General features: G+C 56.5%; 1 protein-coding gene across 3 annotated transcripts; it reads right to left on the bottom strand.

The window, feature by feature from the left end:
- TMEM11 (transmembrane protein 11) lies at positions 1-15,353 on the bottom strand. Of its 3 annotated transcripts, none has more exons than XM_036452080.2 (3): positions 15,215-15,353; positions 2,543-3,100; positions 1-13 (listed from the first exon to the last, which is right to left on the bottom strand). In XM_036452080.2, the coding sequence occupies exons 1-2, from the start codon at positions 15,268-15,270 to the stop codon at positions 2,584-2,586; spliced, it is 573 nt and encodes a 190-aa protein (XP_036307973.1). In that variant the 5' UTR covers positions 15,271-15,353; the 3' UTR covers positions 1-13; positions 2,543-2,583. The 3 variants fall into 3 exon arrangements, with proteins under 3 accessions (XP_036307973.1, XP_036307974.1, XP_036307972.1); XM_036452081.2 differs by lacking the exons at positions 1-13; positions 15,215-15,353 and adding exons at positions 12,062-12,344; positions 14,246-14,262 and having other exon boundaries at positions 2,246-3,100; XM_036452079.2 differs by lacking the exon at positions 1-13 and having other exon boundaries at positions 2,246-3,100.
- Positions 15,354-20,398: the final 5,045 nt, after the last annotated feature.

The following is a 20,398-nucleotide window of genomic DNA, read 5'->3' as shown; positions in this document are numbered from 1 at the left end:
CTGGGCCCGCTGCCTGCCCAGCTCTCGGGTCCGCAGGGTCCACAGATGCTCTGGCCTCAGCAACTAGGAGAGGCCGAAAGGGCAGTGGCTCAGGGCGCTCTGATGCCCAGGTGGCACCTTCGCCCTCCTGGGGCCCCTCCCTGGAGGGCAGGTGTGGTAAAGGTGGGGCTGCTGAGGCTGTGACGGGGATGGCAGCGGGCACTGCCTGCGGGCGAGTGCACCCTGCACAGGCGCACCCCGAAGAGGGGAGCTGGGCCTTTGGCTCACACCCACGTCTGAATGTCTGCCACCCGGGGTAGTGGTGTCCAGTTTCTCTCTTGCGTCCTTGAAGGTGGTTTTCCCATCTTTTATTCTTTTTTTAAAATATATTTTATTGACTTTTTACAGAGAGGAAGAGAGGGATAGAGAGCTAGAAACATCGATGAGAGAGAATCATTGATCAGCTGCCTCTTGGGGATGTGCCCACAACCAAGGTTCATGCCTTTGACAGGAATTGAACCCGGGACCTTTCAGTCCGCAGGCTGAAGCTCTATCCACTGAGCCAAACCGGTTTCGGCCTATCTTTTATTCTTGACTTCAGACGGGTAGGTTGGGAAAGCACAATCTGGCTTAGTTCTGCCTTCAGATAGTTCAAAGACACGTTCTGCTTTACAGGACTCTGGTGTCTCACTGGTCCGAGGGTGAAAGCAAGCTGCCCCGTGCTTTGTGCCAAAACCAGAGGCCGAAAACAGAACCGAGTGCGTCTCCCGGCAGAGGCCGTGCATGTGCCCGGGGGCCGGCTCCCAGCAGCACTGAGCTGTTTCCCTCCCCCCAGGACCCGCTGCCAAACCAGATGGGCACTGTGCTCTGGGGGGGTGGACCGCCGGGACCAAGGAGAGCCGGTCCATGTGTGCCGGGGTCTCTCTTCCCTGAAGCTGGAGCGGGTGGGGGGAGTTCAAACCAGACTCGGCGATCTGCATGACCTAGTCACGCACACGCTCACGCACATGGACTCAGCCTGTGGCTTGCAGAGGCGGCCCCTCCTGGCCTCAGCTTCCTCTCAGGTGGCAGTGATTTCATTTCAGAGTGCCGTGCCTGGAACCTGAGGTCACCCGTGTCAGCTGTGTCTAGGGGGAAGGAGCAGAATAGGTACGTCCACACCGCAGAGGCTGGACACCCCGAGGTGGGTGACGCTGGGGCACCACTCGCTGGAGTCTGCTCTCCAGCACGGACACCTGGCAGCAAGCACTTCGCTGCATGCACCAGGCCTCCACTTCTGGTGAGGCTTCTGCTCAGCAGGCCGGTGGCACTGCTTGTCTGTCTGCCGCCCCAGGAAACCTGATTTGCAGGCAGGGCATGGGACCCCTGTCCAAACCTGGGCTCTTAGGAAAGCACCTGCCCTTCCCGCCCAGCCGGCAGCCCGTCGCGGGCATCGCAGCGGAGCGGAGGTCTGTCTGGGATCACTGCCAGTTGACCTGGCTCCGTGACCAGACTCTGTGGAAACAGCAGTGTTTACCCAACACCGCTTCTGCCCCTGGCACTCGGCGGAGTAATCAGTCTCTAGGGCCCTTGTATTTAAAGCAGTTTCTCAAGCTTGGTGGCCATTGTTCCTTTGGTTTTGAATTTGTAAGAGTTTATCTGCACCAGACTGACACCACTGCCAGGAGCGCGTCTCCGGTGCTGGCCCCCAGGGTCCCTCTAAAGCTCTGGGTCTCCCTCGCCCGAGGCCTCCGCACAGGCGGCCCCTGGGGAAGGAGGGCTCCACAGCTCTGTGGGGAGGCCGGGGGCAGGTCTTAGAGAAGCTGCCATAGCAGAGGCTGTGGGGGACGTGGGGGACGCTCACAGGCCTTTCGGGGTGGGAGCAGCACAGGACTCGGCGCCGCGGAACAGGCCTGCTCAGGACATGTCAGGCACATGTTTAAGCTTCAGTGCTTTAAACATGTGCAGGCGTGAGCTGCTTGTGTCCTACACCCACATCTGGGCAAGATGTCAGACCCCAGTACTCCACATGCACCAGGGACCTGGCGACCTGCAGGCCTGTCTCCCTCCCCTGCCCCATCCCTGCACAGCAGTGAGCAGAGCTGCCCTGGGAGGCAGGCTGGGTGGGACTTGAGATGGCTCCGGGCGGGCCTAGCCTGCCTGTCAGGGCCTGCTCCATTCACGTGCTGATTGTGGCTGCAGCCAGGCGCAGGGCGGCCTCCGGTGCCCATCCACGGCCGATGGCAGCAGCTATTGGCACAGTCATGAAAAGCAACGACACCTGGAGTTGAAATTCTCATCATTTTAATGGTCAATTGCTTCTGGTTGGCTCTGGAAGGTAGTTAAACAATCAACTTCAAGACCCCCACCCAACGCACCCCCCCAGCTTCCATCCACGTTCCACGCCCAGTCAGAATCCGCGGCCTCAGACTCCCTGTGGGCTGCGGAAACCCACAGCTTAGTGTGGCAAGTTGCAAAAACCCTTGGTACATTTGCAATCTGTTATTTTTAAAAAATAACTATTAAACCAAACACCTTCCCGGGCTCTGTTGCCTCATGGAGCAAAAGAAAGTTCCCGTGCGACCTGCACCCTCGCCGTCTCCGTGGCGGCGCGCCGCTCGGCGATCATACGGCGTAGAGCTCGTACACCTTCTTTACACAGTACACCAGGGCGGCGAGCGCTATCGTGTTGTGCAGTCTCTTTCTGTGCAAGTCGTCCTTGCGGACCAGCACCACGGGGGTGGAGGAGGTGAGTGTGTGCAGGGGCAGGCGGGACAGTTTATAGGCGTCGTACTCCACTTGGTACTTGCAGCAGGGGTCAAACTGCCAGGAGATGCCGTAGAGGGTGCAGCAGGCCAGGCTCAGCACGCCGGCGGGCAGGGAGATGTAGTGGGAGTAGTCGAGGGGCAGTGCCAGGGGGGTGAAGAGGCACGCGGTGCCCGCCAGCACGGTGGTCTTGTGCAGACAGTTGCCCACGGTGATCCAGCGAGCGGTCTCATCTCCGATGCGGGTGGGCTCGATCACGATGTACTTGTACTGGGCCTCCAGCGCCTGCTCCAGCTCATACTCAAACTGGTCCTGGGCGTTCTCCCCATTGTAGATCTCGTGCACGATGTAACAGTCTGTGGCCGACAAGCTCACCCTGAGGAGGGAGAGGCAAGGAAAAGACAAGAGTTAGCGGGGAGCACTCACGAGGTTTCTTTGTGAGACACCGAGGGGAGGCAGTGAGGCGGGTCTGGCCTCAGCTCAGAGAGCCTGCGCTCTTGAAAATACCCCTAGAACCCAGTATTCCAGATCACCAGTGAAGGACTGTTTTTCTGAAAGAATACGGTAACGGATTACAAAAAGGCGCAGGATACCCTAACCTCCAAGACCAGCTGCGCCAGGCGGCTGGTCTACTGCAGGGGACGGGCAGGCCGGAGTTAGCTGAGCTCCAAGGAAACAAGGATGCCGTCAGCCCCGAATCGCATTCACACACCCAACCCAGAAGGCCCAGGCCAGCAGGGCGAAGTCGCGGCGGCCGCAGGACCTGAGGCAGACCCACCACGCCCCCGTGCACGGCTCCAAACCAGCCACCTTGGTCCACTGGGCGGCAGAACCGAGCTCCCTGCCCCTTGTGGAAGGACATGCTGCACGAAGCCCCTGGCCAGCACGCCAGCACCGCGCTCAGCGGAACAAGCCCTTTGACCCAATTAGGAAAAGACATCTCAAGAACAGTGACTGACACTTAATGGACGGGAACCCACGCTGACCTGTAAGCCCAGGACCGGACTTGCTCTCACCCAGAGACCCACGCCCAGGGGCTGAGCTGATCGGACCCCCCCTGGGACCAGGGATGGGTCACAGGACCCTCAAAGTGGAGCCTTATGCCTCAAGGCCGAAGGGCAGCAGTGTCCGGATTCCCAGCGTGAGGGCCTCTCTAATACCAACTTCCCACACCACCTCGTTACAGACCTCACACCTGGCACCTCGGTCTGTCTCCATCCTTCTGAATCTCCACAGCTGTCCAGTACAGCTGCTTCCAGCTGTGCTCCCCCTCACCCGATCGGAGCCTCTGACAGCACACTGCTAGGCACAGCTCTGGAGGCGGGTCAAGCTGCTAATCCACGTTATTACCAGGCTGTGCAGAGCCACCTCGTCACGCCTCTGCGAAAGCAGCCCTTGGCCCTGGCCAGTCGGGCATCATCCCGGGAACCGAAGGGTTGCTGGTTCTACTCCCAGTCAGGGCACATGCCTGGGTTTTCGGGCTCAATCCCTGGTGGGGGTGTGCAGGAAGCAGCTCATCAATGTTTTACACTCACATAAATGTTTCTCTCCCTCTCTCGCTAAAAATCAATTTAAAAATCTTAAAATAACCGCTGTTAGAAGTGTCAGCCCACAGACTTGGGTTTGATTCTGATCCTGCACCTCAGTTGCAGGTTTGATTCCTGGCCCCGGTTGGGGCATGTGCAGGAGGCAACTCTCACATCAATGTTTCTCTTTGCACCCCCTGCCCCGCCTGCTCCACTGTCTAAAAAAAGGAAACAAATCCAATGAAAAAAATGTCCTCAGCAGCCGAGTCTGGTGCGGCCAGGCCCGGAGCAGTGGCTGCCAGGCTGGGAGCAGCCAGGCTAGGAGCAGCGGCTGCCAGGCTGGGAGCGGCCAGGCCCGGAGCAACCGGGTCTGGTGCGGCCAGGCCCGGAGCAGCGGCTGACAGGCTGGGAGCGGCCAGGCCCGGAACAGCCGGGTCTGGTGTGGCCAGGCCCGGAGCAGAGGCTGCCAGGCTGGGAGCAGCCAGGCTAGGAGCAGCGGCTGCCAGGCTGGGAGCGGCCAGGCCCGGAGCAACCGGGCCCAGAGCAGCCGGGTCGGGTGTGGCCAGGCCTGTAGCAGCAACAGCCAAGTCCAGAGCAACTAGGTCGGGAGTGGCAGTGACCAGACCCGGAGCAGCAACTGCCAGGCTGGGAGCGGCCAGGCCCGGAGCAGCGGCTGACAGGCTGGGAGCGGCCAGGTCGGGAGCGGCCAGGCCTGGAGCGGCCAGGCCTAGAGCAATTGGGCCCAGAGCAGCCGAGTTGGGTGTGGCCAGGCCTGTAGCAGCAACAGCCAAGTCCAGAGCAACTAGGTCGGGAGCGGCAGTGACCAGACCCGGAGCAGCTGGTTGTGGAACGAACCAGAGCAACAGAGGCCAGGCCCGGAGCAGCCTGGCCCAAAACAGCTCGCTCCTCACCTGCCCCTGCCCCACGGCTGCCTCTCAGACATGGCTGGAAACTTTTGTGGGAACTTGAGGGTCTGCTGAATCAAGTGATGAAGGCTTAGATCTGGATGTGTTGAGTTAGTATAGGGCTGGGGTGTTGATCTGTGAGTGCCTTGGGTGGGGCCTGGATGAGGCTGGTTGTCCTATTTGGAAATGTCTTTTGTGTGAAGTGTATCATTGGGCATGTGGTGGTATTATTGATATGAGAAAATGCTAAGTAACAGATTTGCTATCTGAAAAGGGATTTACTATCGGGGAAAGGGAGGGAGGAAGAGACTGAACATAAACTGTGCACCAATGGATGAGGATGAGGGGGCAGAGGGTGGGGTGGGAACCTGGTGGAGGGGGGAAGAAACGAGGAACCTGTGTAAAAATATGAACAATAAAGATTGATTTTAAAAAAAAGAAAAGAAAAGAAAAGAAAAAAATGTCCTCAAGTGAGGATAAACAACAATGAAATAATAACTGACCATCCCCCAGAACTGAAGGGAGTCTCAGGCCTCCTGCAAAGACGAAAGCCATTACCCGGCACAGCTGGTGGGAGCAGGATTGTCAGGGGCAGGCGCTAAGCAACAAGGAGAGACCAGAGAGGAGACTACAGGCACCACGTCACTGCCCCAGGGGGCCCAGCTCTCCCTCTGGCTGGGTGTCTCTGCTCCTGCAATGAGGCGGCCCAGGTGCTGGGCTGAGCAGGGGAGGAGCCCTGCATGCCTGGGCTCAGGAGCAGGGAGTCTTAGCCTGAAAGGTACCTGTCATTCAGGAGGCTCAGGGCAGCCGCCGCCTCAGTTAAGGTGCCGGCCTCATCACCCTGGCCCCGGGGAGAGCCCTCCCCGGGGTGGGGCCAGCCTCCCAAACACGGGTGCTGCCAAAGCGCCTGTGGTGCCCACGGCAAGGGCTGCCTGTCCGGGGAGGTGAGTTCACAAAACGGGAAATGTCGGTTTTCCTTGGGAAGGCCTTTATGGAGGTTTGCCATTTGCTTTTATCTCAGAGATAAACCAGAGGCCGTTCCAGTCACTGCTCCCAGCAGGGGCTGCACGGACACCTACTCGGACCACCGGAACAGGCTGCCTGCCCCTGGTTCCTCGGGCGGAGGAGACTGGTTCCAGGCGGACCACCTCGGCCCAGAGGCATCCTTATGTCCTCACGTTCCTGAGCCCAGAGAGACGGGAGAGACAGGAACAAGGGACTGGGTGGGGTGGGCAACTCATTCACGAGGAGGCAACACTGGCAGTCGGTGTGGCCCTGTCACTCCGGTGAGTGCTTGCTGGGCTCCGAGGGAGCTCCGGCCAGTCCTCTGGGACACTCAAACAAGAGGCAGGTACCAAGGCTGAGATCCAGAATGTTCTTGACAAACCCCAAAGCTCCCTTAGTCACGCAGTGCCCTTCCGTACCCCGCAGATTAGAGTGATCCTGTTATGGAAAACCCACTGTTGGACGGACAAGAAAATGCTAGTTGGACCCACAGCACCTGGATTATATAACTTCACTTGGAAGCACACAGTGGACAGACTCCCCCCCATGCCAACCGGGCCCTCCCCAGCTGCCCCGCTGCCCCGGCTCTGTGAGCCCAGCTGGCACCACCCTCCCAGGCCCTGGTGGGCTCTCGGGCTCCTGGGGCGGGAGTGGAGGCAAGGCCAGCCCTGCCATTTGTCAGCACACATCAGTGAGAGTCCCCGGGGCCCACGGAGCCCACGGCCAGCCATCAGCGCGGGAGCGGGAGCGGCAGCACCAGCCTTCAGCGGCTGCGGAGCACGCGTGGGCACGGCGCACCACCGCGCCCTCACACCCGGCAATGCCCGCACTCCCCCGCCACCACACAGCAGCCAGAGTGACCTCCGCCCTTCACGCCAGGCAGGCGCGGCCGGCAGAGCCGCCACACCCAGGGCAGCGAGGGACGGTCCACTGGAAAGCACAGGGCCTGGAGCCTGGAAGATCCCAGGACGCCGGTGTGCAAAAAGGAAACGGCAAGGCTCAAAACGAACTGGCCCGCACAACCCTTCGCCAGAGGCCACCGCCAAGCATCAGCACCTGCCCTCCCACCTGGGCTGAGGCAGCGGGGCCACCCACCGTCGGACCCTGCAAATGTAGGTTTTAAAAACGTCCCAATCACCGGGTCCCATTCTGCATGGTGGGCGTTCAGAAACGTGGAGGCGAAGGATGCCCGGGAGAGCCAGTCCACAACAGCCGGATACCCACCCCCCCCCCCCCCCACGGCTTGGTTGTTCCAAGGAAAGCCCCATCAGAAGGCTGCCTTGAACCATCTCAGCCAACCCCGTGAACCTAGCACACGAGAGGGGATTGCAGAAAAGGCCACGTGATCCCGGGGCTCCTAGGAGACTGTATTTTAGCTTTTTATTGCAGTGGTGAAATTATCACTAGGAGAGTGTAATAAAAAGTGTTCTAAAGAGAAAAAGCACTGCTAATGGAAAGTCTCTGGGAAAGAAAGGTAAGCGTCAGTCACACAGCAGTGTCTATGGCATACTGCCTTCCGTGTGTTTTTATTTATTTTTTAAATTGTATTTTATTGATATTTTACAGAGAGGAAGGGAGAGAGATGGAGAGCTAGAAACGTCGATGAGAGAGAAACATCGACCAGCTGCCTCCTGCACACCCCTCCCCACCGGGGATGTGCACGCAACCAAAGTACATGCCCTTGACCGGAATCGAACCCGGGACCTTTTAGTCCGCAGACTAAGCTGAGCACAGAGGCTTTTAAGGCTACCAACTCAGGGAAGCTGCGAAAATGCTGAGACAAGGAAACAGATCACAAACGAAAGAAATGGAGGACAAAAAGCTGAGCCAAACCAGTTTCGGCAGCCTTCCGTGTGTTTTTAAACGCTATGCATTGCTTTCATGTGCACGGACCCTCTAGGACAGATGTACCTGCGGACTGTGTCACTGGGGAGGACGGGCGCTTCCGGGAGTGCTTAGAGGGGGCCGCGCTCCCAGACACCTCGCCGCTGCAGCAGCTCCCCTGAGCCGAGCGAGGCTGCAGACACCGCTCCTCCCTCCTCTCCTCCAACCAGTGCGCAGAGCCCGAGTCCTCGGTCCCCGTCCCTGGCCCCGGCCCCGGCCCCGTCCCCGGCTCCGGCCCCGGCTCCGGCAGTGCTGGCCAACACAGCACAGGAGCCTGCAGACACCGCCTTCCTTCCCAGGACAAGGCGGCCACAGCATCGGCCCCAGGAGAGCCGAGACAGACTCCGCTTCCCTGGGTCTGGGCCAGGGGTCGGCAAACTCATCAGTCAGCAGAGCCAAATATCAACAGTACAACGACTGAAATGTCTTTTGAGAGCCAAATTTTAAAAACTTCAACTTCTTCTAACGCCACTTCTTCAAAATAGACTCGCCCAGGCCGTGGTATTTTGTGGAAGAGCCACACTCAAGGGACCAAAGAGCCGCATATGGTTCGTGAGCCGCCGTTTGCCGACCACGGGTCTAGGCCCTTCCTGGTCCCCCGACCCAGTGCAAAGCCGATCCCAAAGGAATCTGGGGTTGCCGAAGTAGTCCCCAGCATGGGGCCCCAAATCTAGAAACACCTCCCCCCAGTCAGCTGCACAGATGCCTGGAGCAGCACTGCCTGGCCCTTCGATGCGCCTGTGCGTCCTCCGGAGCGAAGGGGGAGGAGTCCCGGGGAGGGGGCAGGGCTACGCGGGACCCGTCGCACTCAATCCGGAGGCACCGGACTAGGGTGTGTGATGGGGCGGCTGTGTGCCGCCTGCGGAGAGAAGCAAGGAGAGGACAGACGGCGGGAGAGCGAGGCGCCTCTGCCGGGGCGGACACTGTGGCCGGTGATGCTAGTTTTCTATTAGGATTAGTGGTGAGCACACAGGTTTATTAACTTTAAAAATATGGTAAAATACACAAAAAATACCATCTTACCCACGCTTAACGTGCAGCGCCATTGGAAGTACATTCATATTGCGCAGCCCGCCTCCAGAACCTTTTCATGGTGCAGAACTGAAACTGTCCCCCCAGCCCCCACACACCGCCATCCACGTGCGGTCCTGCACCGGCTTCCTTCCCTCGCACCCTGCCCTCAGGCTCCTGTCTCAGCCCGTCACTCCTCCCTTCAGGGGGACTAATGTTCCATCGTAAGGATAGACCACGCTGTCCATCTCTGTCCAATGGACACTTTCTTTCCACCATCCTGTGGATCTACTCAAAATGGAAGTGGTGGGTGCTAGTTCTATCTTCCTTTCTGAGGAACCGCCACCTCTCCCCACGGCGGGCACCACGGGGCATTCTCAGCACCAGTGCAGGAGGCACTGCCCAGCCCCAGCCCCACCCTCAGCCCCCCGTGTGTTTCACAGGAGCGTCCTGAGGTGAGGGAGCTCAGTGTGGATTTCATTTGTATTTCTTAAGATAATGGCTTCTTTGAGACAAAATTCACACACCATGATTCACCCAGTTAAGCGTACAGTTCAACAGCTCAGCACTTCCACCCCGTTGTGCAATGACCACAACCAATTGTAGGACATTTCATCGTCCTGAAGACCTGTCAGCCCTCACTCGCCACCTCCAGCCCCTGCCCACACCCAGCTGCTGCCTGCTCTGGGCCTCCACAGGCCGCACGCACCCCGTGCCCTGCCTCTGTGACGGCTCCTGTCAGTCAGCATCACGGTTTCAAGGATCATACGAATGGTGGCTAGTTTAAGACTTTCAGAAATATACTTCTAAAGTGTTTAATATCATTTAAAAAAAATCCAGGACAAATGATATGGGGGCATCAAAGGTGCTATATACAAAAATGGTCAATAATGGTTTTGTTTGAATAGTGAGCTAGCAGGTGATTCTTATTTTTTTCCTCATGCTTAGAATTCTGTATTAAAAAATGCAAATATGTGCTTCTTTTATAATGGGAACAGTATTATAAACATTTTCAGGGGAAAATATTGGTCGCCAGCCCTGTATCCTTGGGGCGAAGAGACCAGAGAGCCACGGGGTCCCCAAAGCGCAGGGGACAGGAGCGCCCCCACCCCCCTCCCCCCCCGCTGGGCAGTGGAGGGCCTGCTTGGAGGCTGCGGTTGTGCGGCCCTCCCGTCCTCAGGAGGAGCCCAGCTCCCTGTCACACCAGCCAGCACTGCGCTGCCCTGTCCCGGTAACAGAACCAGAGCCAAATATAACCAGAGTGAAAGCTCTAGCAGCACCCCGTTTCCTAGCGGCCCTGGGCTCACAGGACTGAGGTGTGAGCTCCCGTCCGAACCACAGAGGCTGTGATCCTGAGTTCCTGAAAGCAGAGGAAGTATCGTACCCAGCACCCCGCCCTGGGCCTGAATGTGACAGGCGTGAGCAGGACTGAAATGAGTGCCGGGAGAAAAACAGTCATTAAGAGAATGGGCGGCTGAAAATCCATCCAGGTCCATATTCATGTTGCTCCCTCCCCAAGAAGCACTTGGTCACTCGGTCACCCACGATATGCGAGGCGCTGGAGTCACCTCTACCCCCAAGCCTAGGAAACCCACTGCCGGCTAACCAAAACCTGCTTCCTCCGGAGCCACAGGAGGCGCAGCTCCGCTGGGGGGTAAGCCAGGTGGGACAAAAAGGCACAGACGTGCAGCCCAACACCGAGGACAGTCCACATCGGACACGGAACTTCCTCCCCGGCCCGAGAGCGCCTCCCTCTGGCTCTGAGGACAAGAGCACCGGCATCGAGAGGCCTGCGTTCGAGTGCCCCCCCGGCCGCTCGGAGCCAGCGTGGGGCCCAGGGGGCGAAGGCCTAGCTCTCCCAGGAGGGGCTGGCGTCCGCACAGTGACCGCTGAGAAGCACCACCAGGGTTCACATGAAGTAAAATTAAAGACTCAGTTCCTCAGATGCACAAGCCACACTTCAAACGCTTTCAAGTCACAGAACGGCTCCCCCGAGGAGCAGCCCGATGGAGAACTGTCAGGACCATGGGTGACCTGGGCTTTCCCCAGAACTCTGCTGCACCAGCGACACCCCCCGTGGCAGCTGGAGGGTCCTGTGTTCACTCTGTGGAGCCCTTCCCCGACCCCGCCTTCCTCACTTACTGAGGTACACGCAGACACAAGCAGACACACGCGCGCGCACACACACGCACACGCACACACGCACACACACACGCTCTCTCAAGAAGCACAGAGGGCTGGGGCAGAGAAGCCAAACTCAGCCTCCTCTTTAGAAAGCTGGGCCCGAACAGGGACGCAGCTAACAAGTTACTGCAGCTGGCAGTCCAGCTTGCCCAAGTGAAACAAGTTTATGCCTAAGAGGATGCACCTCAGCAGACCCTACCCCACAGGCCCAACTTCTGGGATCAGAAAGGATGGCCAGCTGACGCGACGCACCAGCCTCCTGGCTGCACATGTACACACACGCGTGCAGATGCTGTGTGCACGGCCCGTCGGGACCAGGAGGGAACAAACATCTCACCCACACACAGGGCGGTACGGGAGTCTTTCAGGAGAAACGAAATACCACAAAGCCCTAAGGCTCCCCAGGGCCAAAAGGAGAGGGGCCATCACAATGAGGACTGTGCCCCTGCCACGTGGCGCAGGGCTGCTGTGCGGCTGGACTGGGAACTGACCCTCCACAGCAATTCGGAGCCATGTCTGTCTGATTCAGATGAAAGCAGAGCTGTCAAAAGAGCAAGCACTAAGGAATAGAGCATGAAAGACATGCAGGGACAACCCCCCCCCCCCCCCCCAACGGGCTGCCTGAAAATGCTGCACAACCAGGGGAGGGCCAGGTTGCAAAACGTGATTTCACCCTAAAAACCGAGCATCTGCTTCAGCGTGCCTGGCCCTCAGGACACCACAGGCCTGCAAACAGCACTGCTGCCCCCAATCACGATCGGAATCCGATCAAACACACCTGCAGGATAAAGGCAGGAACTGAGAGCAGAGAGCTGTACTCACATTCCAACACGACGGAGACTCGGGGTGCGCAGGCCCCGAGAGAGTGAAGACAAGGAGCCCAGGGGACAGGCGGGCGTCTGGGAGCCGGTCCGGGCTGGCGCCCAACGGCAGAACACACAGGTACCTGCACTGTGCCTTCCTAGGTGGGCCAGCGTCTCAAAGACGTCGACAGGCCAAGAGGCAGTCTGTTTCGTGTGCTCGCGGCCAGTGTGCTGAATTCTGGACAAGAATTCAGGTTACAGCTCAGAGTCTGCTGTTCTTCATTACAAACATTGTTGATTTCCTAGATTTAATGGAGTGGAGAGAAAAATCAACATGCAAGCAGCTTTCATTTTGCTATTTCCACCCTCTCCTATATAGTTCAGTCTAGACCAGCGGGGTCCTGTCGCCAGGCCTTCCTGCACTGATGCCTATGTCTCATCTCTACCCACGACACAGTCACAGCCACAGCGGCTACCAGCCCCTGAAATGGCACTAGTGTGCTTGGAGAGCCGACTTTTTCATTTTACTTAATTTTACTTAATTTAAATGTAACTGCCACATGTGACTAGTGGCTACTGCAGTAACACAGTTCTAGACTCAAGAACCAGGTAAAGCAAGAATCCACATACTGTGTGTCTTAAACTCAACCATCATTAACACACAGCTGACAAATTCTCATGGACAATTTGGCACTGGAGCCTTTAAATACAAGACATGCTGTGGACTCTGCAGCCACTGGCAATTCTAGAAGTTTGCCCAAAGCACTGCTCTGCTCCAACCCGTGCACTAAGCGAGACGGTTCCCTCCAGTTTCAGCATAAAGCAGATTCCACCCAGGTCTGTGCAGCAGCTCAGGGAAGTGGTCTTACAATGTGGAGCTGAGATTGGAATCGGCACAAATGTGACACGGAGCAACGTCATTTAGGAGCGCAGTAAACAGCCACATTTCAGTTATGGGAGCCAGTATCACACGTGGGCCTCATCATCTGTGGTGCCTGCCAATCCACTAATCCAGCCTGCCCCACCCAGTCTGCCCACCCACACAGCAGGCAGGAGGTATGCCCAGGAGCCAGCTAGCTGGCAGGGGCCAGGGTGTGTGGGAGGATTATGTTTCCATTCCTTGCTCACATGGGACAGAGGGAAACCAGGTCCCGAGCGAGGGCCTCACAACCAAGGCAAATGAAGTCCCCAGGTCCTCCCACCCGCATCTCCACCAGGTCACCTGGCAGGCAGATGGCGCAAACAGAGGGTCCCCCCCTTCAATAGTGCATCATACAGAAGGAGAGCTGGTGTTCCCCAAACCACCAAACCAGATGTTTGCTGGCTAGCACATCTGCATGTGCGCGCAGAGCCTGCAGTTCCAGGCCAAAGGTTGCAATCTGACACCTAAGGAGACCAGGCAGGTAGCGGCAGTGAGTCAGTGTCAGGTGAAGAATGATGGATGAACTAGAAAGCACTGGGCCGGACCAAAAAAGTCAGCCGCCACTCAGCTTTCCAAGTGAAGCGGGGGGTGTGTGTGTGAAACCCCTCAATCTGAAAGTGCTGGAAACTAATCTAAATTCTCTTAAAGACAGAGGCTATAATAAAGAAATGGATTCAGTCTATAGGCTGCTGGTTTGCAAACTCTGTTTTGAATTAATGATTGTCTCAAGTCAAGGAGAAAAAAAAATCCCCAATATCTCATTTATTTTCTTTTAATAGTGTGTGGTGTGGGTTTTTTAATTGATTTCAGAGAGAGGGAGAGTTAGAAACATCAAAGATGAGAGAAAATCACTGATCAGCTGCCTCCTGCATGCCTCACACTGGGGATCAAGCCACAACCCAGCATGTGCCCTGACTGGGAATCCTCTGGTTCCTGAATCCGTGCTCAACCACAGCCACAGTGGCTGGACCCCAATATCTAATTTCTTAGGTCAGTTAAAGTTTAACAGCCCCTGCCTGGGGCATCCCAATATGGCCCTTCCAGCTGTTTTTATCCAGGAAGAAGAAATGCCTTCCTCTCTGATCCTCTTAAAAGTTTTCTAAACAGGTTATTTCCTATTACTAAAGGGTTAATGTTTGCATTCAAGACCTTGGAAATGTTTCTTAGTTTTTAAGATCACTGGAAAAATCCTCGAGGTCACTTCTTTCGTTTCTAGGTCTGATCTAAGAAATACAAGGTCGGAGTTGGGGAAAAACAAAAATGTATCTGCTTGCCATTCACGGCTTTCCCAAGAATCAGGAGACGCAGAACCGCTAACCCTGAGTCTCTGAGCTCGGGCGGCCAGGCGAGCTGCAGGTCCGTCTACCGCACGGGGGTCTGGGCCGGCGGCCCGGCGCCAGCACGAACGCCGGACGGACTCGCCAGAGAAAAGGAGTCACGGGGCGGGGTGGATGGGGCAGCGGTGAGGAGCGAACTCTTCCTGACCATCCTCACCGGAAAGACAAAACTACCAACAAACAACCTTCTCGGCCGCCGGGCCGCCGGCGCCCCTCGCGCCCTCGCGGGCCAGGCCCTCCCGCCGCCGCCGCCCCGCCGCCCGCCCCGCCGCCCCGGCCGCTCGGCCGCTCGGCCGCGGAAGCTGCCCGTCAGCTCGGCCCCGGCGCCAGCCCCACCTCCCGAAGCCAGGCCTGCGGACGGAGGTCCTCGCAGGAAGGCGCTCCACTCCCCGCAACGCCATTCATTAGGAAAGGTCACTGCAAAGGACTCCGCCGCCGGGCGCCGCGGAAACCACCCCGAAGCAGCCCGAGGCCCCTCCCGAGGCGGCGGCTCGAGGCCCGAGGCCCCTGGGGAGGGCGGTGGCCGCGGGCCACGGAGCGGACGGCGTCCCCCCGCCGCGCCCTCCCGCGGAGTCCGTCCCGCCACGTCAGGGCCGCAGCCGGGCGAGCGTGGCCGGCGGGGCGGGATCCAGGCGCCCTCGGCCCGCGGGCAGCAGGCGGGCTCCGAGGGCCTGCGCGGCCCGGCCCGGCCCCGCTCAGATCCCGAGCCCCCGCGGAGGCCGCTTCCACGGCTCCCACGCGGCTGCGGGTCGGCCTGCACCGGAGCCCCGCGTGCCCGGCGGAGGAACGGGAGGGAGGTGGGAGCGAAGGGGGCGCCCGGGGACGGGGGCAGGGACGGCGCTGCAGCCCCAGGCGGCCTCGCTGGCCACGCGCCCTGCGCCTCCAGCCGGGGCGCCGCCAGCGCCGGGCTCACCTCTCTCGGGCGCCTCCGCTGCCCGGGCCCAGGCGCCTCCGTCCCCACGCGGCCATCTTGCAGACTCTCGGCTCGCGGACGCCTCTCGCGGCGGCCTGGGCGGCGCGTGGGCCGACGGGAGTTGTAGTCCGGACTGCAGCCCGGGACGGCGCGGGAGGCGGGGTCGAGCCGCCCTGAACTACAATGCCCACAATGCACTGGGCCGGCAGCCCCCGCCCCGCGTCGCTTGGGAAAGGTGGTACTTGCTGCGGGCGGGTGAAGCGTCGGCCTCGGCGGAGTGCGGGTCGGCGCCTCCTTAGAGATCGAAGTTCTCCAAGTTCGCTGCCCCGGGTTCCGGAGCGGGAGCTGTGGGAGGGCGCCCGGCTTCTCTGCCCACCGCTTTCTGGCGGGCCCGGCGTCTCGCTCCCTCCGCGAGCGGCCCTCCTGCCCTTCCCGGCCGCCTGACCGTTAAGGTCATCGGGCGGGAGGCGCTGCTCCTCTGCTTCATCCCCCAAATTACCTGGGTTCGGGGAGTCCCCTGCGGACCGGACAGGCGGGTCCCTGCTGCACGGAGGTGCCTGCTCGCAGGGTGTTGGGAGAGCTGCGCCTCTGTCCATGCGGTGGAGGAGGCTCTGCCGCGGAGAAAAGCCGCCACGCGCCCACGGACCCATCTCAATGTGGTGTCTGTGTACGCTGAACGGGTCATCCCACCCGATGCGATCTGTTGTAATGAGCTGGTTATTGATCACAGGAAAGGAGCAAAGGGAAGGCCAGACATTGCTGGCATGTCATTGGGCAACTTCACACCCCAGGAAGGGAAGATGGGAGCATGCCCAGTGAAGGTGGGGTGACTGGAGAAGGTACTTGTCTGTCAATCATACCTGGGGATGGGAACGGTTGGCCAAAATGGGCGTGGCCATTGCCAGCTCAGTGGCTTAAAGGGAAGTTCGCTCTCTTACTGCTCTTCCCTCTTGGGCTCTTGTTGCTCCAGGTGGGATCCCTGCATTTGCCTGCGTGGCCCACAGCTGCGCCGACCCCACGCACAATGGACTGAAGGACTGCAGCGGCCTGATGCTGTAGTGAATATGGACGACGTGAATTTGGACCAGAAACTGGACACGCTCTGATTTCAGCTCTCCTGAAACCCCAGCAACACTTCTAAGACTGGACTGAGGGAAACCGAGGGGTGTCATTCCCCAGAAATAAAGCTTTCTACCATATCTCATCCTCCCATGGGGGCCTCTGGAAATGCTTATCCAGTGGCACCCCAAGAGTCCCACTTCCACGAGTCCTTCCCCTACTGTAATAACGGGAACCTGTGCAGAACCGGCGTTTTCCTGGACAAGGTGGGCCCTGCCTCGTCCTCAGAAACCACCTGTCACTTCTCGCTCTACCCTTCTCACTGGTTCATCCTTCTAGCGAATACTTACCAAGACACAGTGTTCCTGCACAGATAACAGTCCTCGGAGGCTTTCAGGAGCGCACCTGCCGTCCATGGGATAAAACAGTGGTCACCATTTTGCAGCATGAGTCTGCAAAACAGATTGCTCCTGACTTACCTGTGTCCCACTCAGGGGCAGCCAAGAGCAGCCGGCAGGAGTAATGTCCCACTCGGCAGGCGTGGGATTCTTTGGGGAGGTGCCACTCATTTGCATGTCACCAAACCTTCATGAGCACCTGCCCTCATGACAGGAATAAATGGACAAGGCCCCCGCCTTCCACCATCCCATGTGGTGGCCCCTCATTCAGGGCTGTGGGCAAGCACAGAACGTAGATACAGAGGGTGACATGGAGAATCGGGGTTAGTACAGAGGGTGCCGGGCAGCCTGGGCCATGCTTATACCAGCGGCAGGAGCACAGCACGGTGGGCTGATGGCAGCAGTGCCTCTGCAGCACAGTCCACTTTCTAGCTCCTGTCGGGTCGGCCTGTATTTTGACTTCACAAACAGATTGGGGCTGAGGGATGGCCAGGAAAGTAGAGAAATTTAAGATATTCTCAAGGCATTAACACATATTCATATCCCTTTGCTAGGGCTTCCATAACAAAGTACCCAACTGGGGGGTAAACAGAAATTATTGTCTTTAGATGCTGGAGGCCGGAAGTTCAAGATCAAGGTGCTGGCAGGGCACCTCTCCTTGGGTTGCAGACCACGGCCTTCCTGCTGTGTCCTCGCATGGCCATCCCTCTGCGTAGGTGCACCAGGAGTGTCTCCCTGTGTGTCCACATTTCCTCCTCTTATGGTTAATTTTGTTATGTGAATTTCACCTCAATTTTTTTTTTTAAGTTACCATGGGGAACCAAGATGGCGGCCTAGGTAAGCACCTAAGCTGCTGCCTCGTACAACAATTTCAAAACAACAACTAAAATCAGAACGGACATCACCCAAAACCACAGGAAAGCTGGTGGAGTGGGAAATCTACAACTAGAAAGAAGGAGAGAGGCTCACGGATCAGATTGGGAACCGCAAAGTGCTGAGGTAGGGTGACACGCCCGCAGAGAGGAAGTGCAGCCAAATGCCTGGCTGGTGGGAAGGGAAAGGAAGTCCCCGATTGCACTGAACCCTTTCTGACTGCACTAAACCCCAACCCCGGCCGAAACCTCGTGGACCCAGGCTCATACGGGTGGAGTCCGGACAGTAGAGAAAGGCACCTGGAGACTCAGAGACTTGGAGACTGGGGGAGCCGGGAGCCGCAGCAGGCAGGGTCTACAGTCGCACATGAGTGAGTGCGTGCAGAGAGGTCTGACTGCAGAGGTTGCCACAGCCTCTCCTTAGCAGAAGGAGTCAGAAGCTTCAGACTACAGAGACCCAACCCAATTCCGGGCGAGCCCCTGGGGCACCCACGCTCTTGCAGGGGAATCAGGATGGTTAGGCAGAAACTCAGGGGAGCCGCGGAAGGCAGAGGTTAGGCGGAAACTCAGGTGAGCGCACAAGGGCAGGGCTGATAGGAAGCTAAGACTGTCAGCTCAGCCTGGAGACTCCGCCCCATTCAAGCTGAGCACAGAGGCTTTTGCAATTTTGCAAGTCTGATCCTTTAAGACTGTCTCTAATACAGAAGGTATCCCAGAGTAGACACAGCTGATACATCCAATTGGCTTGAAGGTCAATTCCTCCCAGGGATACCAATAACAATCAAGACGTAACTACAACAAGGCTGTACACACAGTCCACAAAGGGGAGCACGAAGAGTGTCTACCTCAGGTAACTGGGGAGGCTGACCCACTGGGCCATGTAGGACACCAAGCACACAAAGCCACCCTACCAACTCAGGAAAGCAGCGAAAATGCCAAGACAAGGAAATAGATCTCAAACAAAAGAGATGGAGAACAAAAGACTGGATATAGAGTTCAAAACCATGGTTATAAGGTTTTTCAAGAATTTCCTAGAAAAGGCCGATAAATTTAATGAGACCGAACTAAAAATTAAACATAAATTGACTGAAATGAAAAATAGTATGCAGAGATCCAACAGCAGAATGGAGGAACACAAGAATAGGGTCAAAGATTTGGAATACAAAGAGCCAAAAGACACTCCTCAGGAGAAGCAAGAAGAAAAGAGAATCCAGAAAGTTGAAGATAGTGTGAGGAGCCTCTGGGACAACTTCAAGCATACCAACATCCAAATTATGGGGGGCCAGAAGAAGAGAGTGCAAGATACTGAAAACATATTTGAAGAAATAATATTAGAAACCTTCCCCACCTGGTGAAAGAAATAGACTTATAAGTACATTAACCCCAAACAAGAAGAATCCAAAGAGGACCACACCAAGACACATCATAATTAAAATGCCAAGGGCAAAAGACAAAAAGAGGATCTTACAAGCAGCAAGAGAAAAGCAGTAGTTTACCTATAAGGGAGCACCCATACGACTATCAGCTGATTTCTCAACAGAAACTATGCAGGCCAGAAGGGAGTGGCAAGAAATATTCAAAGTGATGAACAGCAAGAACCTACAATCAGGATTACTGTATCCAGCAAAGTTATCAATCAGAATTGAAGGGCAGATAAACTTCACAGATAAGAAAAAGCTAAAGGAGTTCATCACCACCAAACCAGTATTATATGAAATGCTGAAAGGTATTCTTTAAGAAGAGGAAGAAGAAAAAAGATAAAAATTATGATCAACGAATACATATCTATCAACAAGTGAATCTAAAAATCAAGTGAATTAAAAATCTGAGGAACAGAATAAACTGGTGAATATAATAGGATCGGGGGCATATAAAGGGAATGGATTGCTAATTATCAGGGGGAAAGGGGTGTGGGGGGGGCAGGAAGAGACTGAATTAAAATTGCACACCTATGGTTGAGGACAATGGTGTGGGGGAAGGTAAGGGCAGAGGGTGAGGTGGGAACTGGGTAGAAGGAATCTATGGGGAGAAAAAGGAGAAACAATTGTAATAATATGAGCAATAAAGATTTATTTTTTTAAAAAGTTACCATGGGAGTGAGATTCAGCTTTAAGCATCTGCTTTGCCAAGGAAACCACTGAGGGCTCCGGGTGAGCTCTGGCCCCTCATCTCCCTCCCAGCCCGCCCACCAAAATGGAGGACTATGGGGTGGCACACCTCACCTCACTTGCTCATTCAGTAACCAGTACAATTTTCCCACTAGGATGGGTCCAGAGATGAAGGAGACACCATCTCTGAGGCCTCCAGTCTAGCTCAGCACTGGCAATAAAGACATTGTAAGGCCCACATATGTTCTTGTAAATTTTCCAGGAGCCACATTTTAAAAACTAAAAAGAAACAGGTGAGTCATTTGTAATTGAAAAATTAAAATAAATTAAAAAAAAGAAAATCTGCCGAAACTGGTTTGAGGACTGAAAGGTCCCAGGTTCAATTCCAGTCAAGGGAATGTACCCTGGTTGCTGGCACATCCCCAGTAGGGGGTGTGCAAGAGGCAGCTGATAATGATTCTCTCTCATCGATGTTTCTAACTCACTATCCCCTCTCCCTTCCTCTCTGTGAAAAATCAATAAAATATATATTTTTTTAAATCCATGGATTTTTTTTTAAGTGGTAGGAGATTAAAAATGGCAGTAGAGTAAGTGGATGTTGGACCAAATTGAAATTACAACTAAAATATAGAAACCCATCCTGAATAATCAATAAAAGAGTCACTGAGAGAACCCTGATAATCAGGGATGGAAAGTAGAGACCATTTAGAGGCCGGTAGAAGGGGTGAAATGCAAAAGGGCTGACCT

Source organism: Pipistrellus kuhlii, unplaced genomic scaffold, assembly GCF_014108245.1.
Source record: "Pipistrellus kuhlii isolate mPipKuh1 unplaced genomic scaffold, mPipKuh1.p scaffold_m20_p_23, whole genome shotgun sequence".
NCBI lineage: Eukaryota > Metazoa > Chordata > Mammalia > Chiroptera > Vespertilionidae > Pipistrellus > Pipistrellus kuhlii.
Note: the sequence above shows the minus strand (reverse complement) of the source record. Positions and strands in the feature narration are given on the sequence as shown.

What these genes read in the sequence shown, in the direction of transcription:
- TMEM11 (XM_036452080.2), bottom strand. Translation starts at nt 15,270, where the DNA reads ATGGCCGCGTGGGGACGGAGGCGCCTGGGCCCGGGCAGCGGAGGCGCC. An exon ending in AGCGGAGGCGCCCGAGAGAG is followed by an intron (nt 3,101 to 15,214) that starts GTGAGCCCGGCG and finishes CTCCCTCCTCAG; the next exon opens with GGTGAGCTTGTCGGCCACAG.